The 10,032-nt window shown below is 38.2% G+C and overlaps 1 protein-coding gene across 3 annotated transcripts in view; it reads right to left on the bottom strand.

Annotated features, from left to right (window-relative positions):
• Positions 1-925: 925 nt before the first annotated feature.
• Positions 926-10,032, bottom strand: part of STK38L (serine/threonine kinase 38 like) — a 50,200-nt gene continuing 41,093 nt past the window's right edge. For all 3 annotated transcript variants that reach the window (XM_084301011.1, XM_084301013.1, XM_084301012.1), the window contains 3 exons: positions 8,021-8,116; positions 6,297-6,388; positions 926-5,061 (listed from right to left, as the gene is read on the bottom strand). In XM_084301011.1, coding sequence (XP_084157137.1) covers positions 4,934-5,061; positions 6,297-6,388; positions 8,021-8,116 — 316 coding nt within the window. In that variant the 3' untranslated portion in view covers positions 926-4,933. The remainder of the gene's footprint in view (positions 5,062-6,296; positions 6,389-8,020; positions 8,117-10,032) is intronic.

Raw genomic sequence — 10,032 nt, 5'->3', positions numbered from 1 at the left:
ATAGGAAGATTGTCAGAAAGACATTTTATTGTCCAAAGCATAATCATTTTGGTTACAAGGCACACTCTGTACAAAAAAAAAAATAAATGCATAGCAGATATTTGCAGTATGTTTTAACACTAAATTACATACTATTTTCTTGAGTGATTGACTTAAAAAAATACATATTTGCATGTGCTGAAGGCATAGCCTTTATATTTAAGGTGCTGTATTTTTGAGAAATACTGAATTTGGAAATGCAAGGAGAAAAAGAACCAAGCCTGCAGTTCCTTTTGAGATGTAGCTCAGTACAAGATAACATCTGGTTACTGCAAGAAAAGTGTAAGTGCATTAAATAGAATTTGTAAGATCCTGCTCAAATTGCATCAGCTTACTGAGAGCAGTGATTCTTGAGCAGAGGAGGGCTGTTACTCACTGGAGGGCTACTCAGCGGGTACCAGCTCCTCTTCGCTTTCAGCTGCTCACCTCAAAATAATGTTACAATGCCTAACAACTGCATCTGCTTCCACTGCTCTAAACATGGTAAGGAATTGGGAACAGCAGGACAAAAATGTTCCTGTGATGAATTGAAGAACAACTGTCCATGGAAGCCTTTCTTGACTAAATTATCATCTCCAGGGAAGGAGATGGAAGCCTTCTGTGAAGAGCGGTAGCCCTTTTAGAAACAGCTTCATGTGACTGCAGTTTGTACCAGTCAGGTAATTCTTGCTCTCTGTACATCTGATTGAGAATAGTGATGTGCATTCTCATCTTCAATTCCACTGACAATGAACCCTCACCACACACACCCAAACCAGTGTTTCAGTTCCCTAGGATGTCTCCCATTCTGGAAAAGAAACAAACCCAACACATTACTGTAAAAATAAAGAAATAGAAAACTGCAACTTTACAAAAAGAATGCTACTTTTATTTTCAAATGCTGTAAAAAGCCTCATATAAATTTTATAATGCTTCTATGTAACCTTCCCAACCACAACTAATGAAACAGTCTAGGAAAAATATAGCAGTTGCCATTTTGACTCCAAGAACAAGCTGCTGTAATATATCAACATTAAAAGGACAAGGTACAGTATGTCACAATGCTTGTAATTGCTCATATTATTGAAAAAGTGAGAGCATTTCCTAAGCATTAGAGTATAACTGGGCTAAATTGCAGTATTCCCTACTTGCTGTTGCAGAGGAGGAAAGTCACCTTGTTACAAGGAGCCAACACAACACCCTTTGTACTGCTTATGCCCATTTCTCTTAGTAGTGTGGAGAGCTCTCAGCAAGCCCCTTTGCACTTTGGTGAATTCACCCATATCAGATGCTATTATTCCATACTGTATCCAACCACTCAGCTGTTTAACAATTGACCTATAAAAATAATACATAACGCTCCAGCAAGGCAAATTTAACAGTGCAAATGCAGTATCAACAATATTTGATTTGTGAATGCTGGCTTTTTTTTTTTTTAATTGTTATTTTAACTCCTTTTGCACATGAATGAACCTCTGTGTATGTCCTATACCTAAGGCCACGCATTCATGCTGATTAGAGATGGAACAAAGTGCAAAAGCTCAGATGTGTTCTCCAATTCAAACTTCCTCCCCAGTTTCAGCATATTCAGATCCAGAATTTAGATTCAGGCTCACTACTTCCATTGATGCACTCAGGTTTTCCCTGCTGGAATAGGTTAACTTCCCAGTAAACCTCTAAGAATTTGCATAAAAAATTTCACATTTTAACAAAAGTTAACAAATCATACTTCCACAAAATAAATTTTCACATGGTTGCAATCATCAAGCCATTTCAGGATCTTTGGTACTCCAAGAATAAGAAAAATAAATGGCACAGTGACAAACAACACCAAAGGAGAAAAAAAAATAAACAAAAAGACAAATGACCATCCAAAGGAATAAGACAAAAATAAAGCAAAAAGATATGTTGCACTTCCATTTTTTGAAAGCCAGTGTAGATTAACCTTCTGTTCTTTTTAATCTATTATAGTGTCACAGTTTAAACTTTGAAAAAAAAAACCTATAATCCTAAAAGCAGTAGTTAATATTTTGTTGGACTTATTGATTAAAATAATTCTGTTTTCAAAGAAATAAATTCAACTACCACAATACAGGAGCTTATGCTAAATAGGCTGCAGGCTGTTTCCTGAAGGATATAACTCTTACGTGAGCACTGATATGTTTAATTATCTGCAATTTTAAATGCATATTATCTTTAGTGTTATGAATATAAGGGTTCAGCTGTTTCCCAAGTTTGTAAACCGGTGAGTATGTACAGACATAGTTTAATAGATAGCTTTAAATTAAGAATGCATTTATCTCCCCTCCTGCAAACCCTGCAGGAAAAAACAAACAAACAAACACCAGTATTACTGAGCATTTGCAGTTTCCATGAAATTGATCTTGTCTTAGCAAATTCAAGCAAAGACTTCTTTTTACATTACACAAAAGGGTAACTGTGGTCTTTTGAAATGTGTTGTTCACAGGAATTCCACTTCCGGTGCACATAGTGACCCCATGAATGAGATTGGAAATTAAAACTAAGAAAAAATCTATTTTGAATAGCAGTACCCTTTGGGGCAAAATCTGCATCTTGTATATATTCTGCCCAATCTCCTCCATCTTGGTAGAAGGGACTGAATGTCAGGAAAAGGAATTTCCTTTTCTCAGAAGCCTCAGAAGCTGCTATGCTTCTATGCTGCTATGTCAGAAAGAAATTAAAAAGTATAAAAAGGTGGATTTAAGTTACTGGCTTTGGACAGTCTCTGTATGGATACAGTTGACCTTCACTACGTTGGATTGACATGGCTAAAGACAACACCAGAGAATTACTGAAGGATCTTGTCCCAGTAGCAGTAAAGAGGTGTTAATTAGTGTAAGATTTGTGAAGAAAAACTAGGAGATTGCATAGTTGTTCCCACTTAAATTGAACATTTAGGCAAGTTTAGCTCAGCCATAATCTGACTATAAATTGGGTGGGCCCTGAGGCACTGGACACTCTTCTTTGATGAACTGAACGCTTTTTTTTTTTTTTGGAGAAAAGCAGCATAAGTAGCAGATGTTAGATGCTTGAAGGAAGATAAAGTATTGGAGGAAAGGCATCACTGAAGGCCTTGAAAAAATTAGCAACTGTTGAATCAAGGCAGACTACACACATTGCCAGTAAGCTGCTGATGCACACAAATTTTTCTGATAAATGGACTTTTATGCAACAGATGAACACTTTAAACTATGTTTTTGAAGCATACAAATAATTCAGAACAGCTGATACCATGGTGCCTAACAGCAATAAATATTTCTGTAAAAGCTTTATAAATAGTCACTTCCATTTTGCTGTAAAAGTCAGTCTAATGGAGTCTTCCCTACCACATGCCAAAACATCCTGTGCTTCACTCCGATGGGTGTTGTGGGGGCTTTAGAGTGCCTTTCACTTGTGTTTAAAGGAGGAAGACAGCGACAGTGACCCTGCTTGTTCAATTACTGGTGAATTGTTGATTGCTGTAAGTCTCTTTTGTAATCAGAAAACGACACCAAAGTTCTCCACTGTATTGTGATAGATTCAAAGTACTGCAGATAATATGCTAGTATAGGCAGGGATGTAGCTGAGGAACAAAATCATAGCCAGTACACAGTTTTCTGCTTCAGTTTCCTTGAGCCAGGGGAAGGAGACCCCTCTCTACTGTCAGTTTGTCCCCATCTTGCAGAGTGGGGAGAACAGGTGTAGGTGCTCTGCCTGATTCAGTTGTGGTTGTTTGTGGTTCCTGGTAACTGGGCTTCAGACTCAGCTGATCCTTTATAATCCCATGGTCCACATTAGGAAGAGATGCTAGAAAAAACTGGAGCCCACAGAAGAGTAAGTCTAGTTGGGCACTCCATTTCCTCTGGTTCGGCAGAGGTTGCTACTGGTATTCTGGAAAGAAAAGGGTGCAACAGCATCCCTTCTTGGAACTTCTTAGGGAGATGGAAAAGAAAAAGCAGCCATTTGATCACTTCCCTAGGGTAAGTTTTTCTCAGACAGAAAAGGATATTTTAAATTCTCAATAGCAAGATTATCTGCCTTCCAACATAGACAGAAATGCAATCTTGAAAACTGCCATATTTTCAGAACTTGGTAATGGAAAAAATAAATCTGTTAAGAGTCTTTGTCATTGTTACTCAGATTCCTTTTTTTCTTCTGAAGTTGTCAACAGGTATATCATCATCATGAACAGTATCATCATCTTCAATGATAGGACCCATTAATTATCAATTAAAGCAGAAATGCCACTATACAGATCGCAGGGACCATCTTCCTGCCCCACATCCCCCACAAAAAGGGACAATCTGCTCACAAAACCCTCCAGCGGGGAGCAACGAGGCTAGGCAGGGTACAAGTAGGCCCCACAGGACACTGCTATTTAGAATAATCCAATATTGCCACACTCATGGGGTATATCTGCACACCACAACTGAAACACCCTTGAGCAACTGCTCAGAGAATTCTGAAAATGTGGGCAATGATTTATTATTTTTTTTAATACTGCATATTTAAAACCCACCAGGTAAGCAGTATGATAACAATGCTGCATAAAATGATGTGTTTTACTCCCGGGTGGATTAGACAGTTTACTGTACAAACAAAGCCACAGGACAGAGAGGCATAATTAACCATTATACACACATAGGCAGTGCAGTTACAAAGGGATGTATGTTCCTTTTATTCCAGTACCTTTGTATAATAAAGTTAACAAAAATATTCAAATATTAAAAAAAAAAGCCAGCTGGCACTGCCAACTAATTCCTGTAGTAGTCTTAGAAATCCTAATCCTGTAGAATTTCCTTGTGAAATTGATGCGCACCAGAGTCAATGTATTAATAACTAATGCCAAGCGGGTCTGGTGATGCAGCTACCTGAGGTTTCTGTTTTTATTTCTTCTGTGGGTCTGGGTTTTGTTTCACAATTTCCCAGCTTTCATGTAGGTAGGGATCGAACCACGCTGCGTGAGCCCTTCAAACCTCTTGTAGGTATAGTTGAGGAAAACCCAGTCTTTGGATTTGTAGTCAGGCTCCGTTGTGTTTGGCACTAGAATTCAGATACAAAAGTAAAAATAAACCAAAACCAAACCAAACCAAAACAAAACAAAACACAAGAACAGTGTTGCTTCTGAAAGGACTTTTCACACATCAACAGTCCTGAACTTGTATTTCCCTACTCATCATAAATTCCTTGAAAAATTCCTGTTTCTAATCAGGTCAGCCTTTTGTCATTAATATAAGCATTACTTATACTAGTTTAATGTAGTTTAAAAAGTAACTAATAAATGACTTAATAGTCACTTAATTTCAGCATGCATCTCTGAAGTGAAAAAAATTTGGTTTTGTTTGTTAATGGTTATTATCTTCTGTATATGTATATACTATAACTGGCTCCCATACATTGAGAGGAACCTCTTAAACTACTATAGCATATATAATTAAAAGAAACAAAACATTGAGAATGCTATATGCACAACAAATGAAGGAGTACGCTATAGCGTTATCCTCACCACAAACTGAAGAAAAAGTTTTATCCAAGTTCTCCCACACATGAAAGCACATGTTCCTTTTCTAGGCCTTCTGCCTGGTTATAGCTTCTGCGAGGCTTGTATAGCCAGCGGGAGATCTAGTCACGTTTTATTTTGTGAGCAGCCCGCACGGCTAGTGTGCTGAACACTGACGTTCACTGCAGTGGGCTCCTATATTCAGCACTCAGGTTGCTGCTTTTAGAGTTCTACAACAGCATTTTCAACTCTAGGCGCTAAAAATGCTGATGTCCAAGTTTGTTTTTGGGTATCTAGATGTACATTTTCAGTAATACAGTGGGTCTGAGATGCCAAAACCAATACAAATGCACTTGGTGTTACCTAAATACAGGAATAGCTAACAGACACTGGAGAGGCACTGTTTAGCATAAAACTAAAAAATAAAAATTAAAGATCAAAAGTAAATCAGTGCAGACTGTTTTTATCAGAATTTGTTTAGACAGACTATATGGTAGAAAACTGTACTGCTTTTGGCGCTCACTACATATGAAAACCATTTTAATTAATGTACTTAACTATTACAATCTTTTTTCTCCCTAAAGTTTTAAGGAAGTAGAAGCTATGAGAAGTCATACGTTTACATTTGTTTTTGAAAGAGAATCTCTAGATCAAGCCTATATATTACCTTGACTAGGACATCAGAAAAGTTAATAAACAAGAATGAACAAACCCATGGAGCATTTTGGCACATGGCACATTACAGATTGAAATTTGGAATTTACAGTGGCAGTCTCACCAGGCTGTAAAATATCAGATTCAGGAAACTCATCAAAGTTGGATGTATCATCAATACTTTTGATTTCTATAGGGATTGCAGCTGGTCTTTCCCTGTAGATAGACATAAAAGAATAGTAAGAAAGAAAAAAAAGATACATTAAGTTCCATTTCTTTTAACTTAGTTTTTTACAGTTACAACATCCCTGTAATTTAAAGTACAAAGTTTCCATAAGAGATGCATCTGGCCTGCCTACTTCTTGACATCATGGCAAGGTTCAATAATTTCCTATCTAGCACTAACATCTTGGCAAGCTTGGGGAAAAACATGCTTTTCCATTAGCTGAAACAGCATTCCAAACTCATCTGCCATATAGCTATTACAATCTTTGATGTCACCAAGAACCACAGTGGTTACCTTCATTTCTTAAATCCTGCCTACCCAGCCAAGCAGGATTTTACTTGTATTTGAAGCCATTAGACATCTTGCTTTACAAATCCAGTACCCATCAGCCTGGAACTCATCCAAACACCTGCTGACTGTAGCTCCCATTTCTGATGCTCAGTTGTCAGTATCTCTCATCCAAAATGAGTTGAGTCACATGTTTCTGATTTATTAGCTTAACAATCAGACAGTCCTCTAAAAAGTTTTAAGGTAGCTTTTGAAGTTACTTCAGTGATCTGTCCCACAAAAGCATTCAAACTGGAACATGGCACTGTGGGGGACATTAATTTACAGCTGTAAAATTATTACAGCTATGATTATTACAACTACAACTAAATACACTTCTGGGTGGAATGGGGAAACCCTTTTGCCACATTGCCAAATGTGGCATGAACAGGTAAGTCACTGCTGTTGGTGCTCATTAATGTTTCCCACATTGAAAAGATAAGTTACATGAAGCTTTCTACAACAGAAGAAACAAGAAGTACATGAGCTGGACAATCACACGCCCACTGTGTGGATTTTCACATGCAAAAGTGCAGTATTCCTGAAAGAGCAGACTACCTCAAGCCTTAAGAAGGGCTGAAGAGTAGCTATTACTGCAGCTGAAAACATCTGTGGTCCCAAAGTCTTGTTTGAAGGTGCTACCACTGCACGTACATGTAGATGTAGCTCAGCATCTGTACACACAAGCTCAGGCTAGACCTGGTATGGCTGCCTCAGCAGGGCCTCTATCCAGGCTTGGCCAGCAGAATTTAGGCCAATGAGGCTGCCGCTCTGAGGTGAGTCAGTGCCTCTGCCCAGCGCCCTCTAGACATACCGGTTCACTCAGGTGTAAAGACATACCCGACATTTTCCTACTACTTGCTGCCTTTTGTTTTCATTCATCTGTTTCCCCTGCATTTTTGGGGCAGAGTTTGCTTTTCTCTTGCTCCTATCACAAAAATAGTGAATTATAGCAACAGCTGCATTTCCCATTACTGATGGAAGAGGAGCTCTCTGACAATATCAAGAGCATAAATCAGGAATAACTTGACCAGTCTGCCACTTTTTTTTTCCATCCTGGTCAATCTGGGCCAACCTGAGAAATCTCAAGACAGTAAACTCTGATCAGATCTATGAATTACAGCACAGCCTGAAAACCTTGGCTGTCACTCGTTATTGCCAGTAGTGCATTTCAAAATAAGAGGTAAATTGAAGAGAATTATTCTTGCCATCATAATGCATGAAATTCTTGCTTTCATGGCTGCTATGTTCTCTATAAAATATGTGTATATATATATATGTATACACATCTGTACCTGATATGTCCCCAGTCCACGCCTTCAAAAAATGGATGACTTTTTATTTCCTCTACTCCATTACTACCAATTCTGTTTTCTGAGTCAGTACAAAACCTGAAAAGGTGGAAAAATAAAGAGAATGTTACAATAAACGCAGACAGAAGCAACAGCGAAAAACTGTGCCATGGTATCCTGTATCGGGAATTTGAGCATGTTCTTTTAAATTGCTGTATTTTCCAAGTAATGTAAAAGTAGCCCATTGTATCTAGGAGATGAGGGAAAATAGCAGAAGTAGAATATTGTTAACATTCCCAAAAATGAAGGTCATGATGACAGTAACTTGTACATTTTCTAATGATATTCCCATCTTCAAGTTTAGTCAAAAATTACTGCATGTCTTGCAAGATTAGTTTGGAATAGAAACTCTTATGTCCCTACTACTGAAAACTCCTTTGCACATTCTCAACTATTTAAAATTCATGTTTTAAAGTCAAACTAATAGGAACATAGACATCATGTGATAGAAGACTACTCTCACATGTGACATTTTGGAAATAAGGTGAGCCAACGCAAATTCAGAACATGCCATGTCCAAAACATACCCTACTCTCCCTGTCACTCTCAATTCCCTCCCCCCAGCGATCTAGGGGCTGATGGCATGAAGACCCAAGGCCTCTCTCTGATATGGTCCAGTTGCACAGTCTTGGCACAGACTCCTGAATAAACTCTCAATCTGAGAGAAGAAGCTGTGAGAGTCTGTAGAGACATGATAAGAAAGGTGAAAATGAAGACAGAGATAAGACTCTTGAGATGGGGACAGTTACCAGCTCAAGTAGGCAGAAGGATAAACACCAACAAGGAAAAGGATAAAGCCCTGAAGAAAAAAAAGAGGGAGGAAGAGGTTCTCAAATAGCACCTTGGTGACATCAGGGATTTGTACCAGGGAGCAGCAAAGGCTGACTCTCTTCTCCTCTTGACTGATGCCTACCTGACTGGAAAAGACTCTTAAGCATTTCATCAAGGAGATAGTAAGCATGCCAATGAAAGCTCATTGGAGTTCATTAAGCCCTAGCTACATTTTGCAAAGATGTAATTGCTTTATATTTTTACACTGTCTTTGCAGAGTCTCTTTGAGGGTGGCAAAAGGTGTCAGAAGTGACACAGAGGGAGGTTTACAATAACAGAGGAAAACATATCCATGTCAAACAAAGCTTGATTTTGCAGTGTGGAGTCCCCATCAACCTACTGGAAGTGGATGTGGGCCTCTTGGCGCTCTGTAAGTCAGCTGACCTTCATTACATCAAGTATTTTTTGCTTAAATGTGCAGAGCCTCTAATAGGTGATTTAGTCATCCTGCTGTTATATCTCTCTCCATACAATCTCATCATCCAGATTCACAAGGCACTTCTCCTATCATGTACACCTCAATACAAAAAAGGTCATCTTCTCACTGCTTAGTGAAATCTTCTGCAAGGATTTTAGTAAAATTTTTAGTAAAATCCTTGCAAGTTTATAGCAAGTTAGGCTATAAAACTGTCTCCAATTATAGACTGTAATGTTCTTTTATTTGTGGTAGCGACACCTGGGAAATAACTGCTCATATTTCTGCTATAGTCCAGCCAGGTGGTGGATGCCAAGTACTAATAATAGACCTCAAACTTTATAATAACAGTTAGCCAGACCAGGTCTCAGGCTTTGTCTGAACTTGACCTTATTTTAGTTCGGTTTTATCTGTATCCACAAAAATAAAACTTTAGCTTTGTCTGCAATAAATTCTAGCTCTTAGCCCTGCCTATACAAGTGCAGTCCCCTTTTTGCCTGTAACAAAATAGTGCAAGCTTGTAATACAATATTTAAACAAAAGCACAAAACAAACAAACAAAAAAAACAAAACACATGAAGGCCATAAAGCATTTGCCCCTCCAAATCTATCAGGAAAACAGAGCATTTCTGCCTGACCTTGACATCAAAACCCATCAATAAAATTTCAATACAAGATGAAAGGATTAAAAACTAGCGTCTTGGAAAAC

Source organism: Netta rufina (assembly GCF_964035555.1).
Source record: "Netta rufina genome assembly, chromosome: 1".
NCBI lineage: Eukaryota > Metazoa > Chordata > Aves > Anseriformes > Anatidae > Netta > Netta rufina.
Note: the sequence above shows the minus strand (reverse complement) of the source record. Positions and strands in the feature narration are given on the sequence as shown.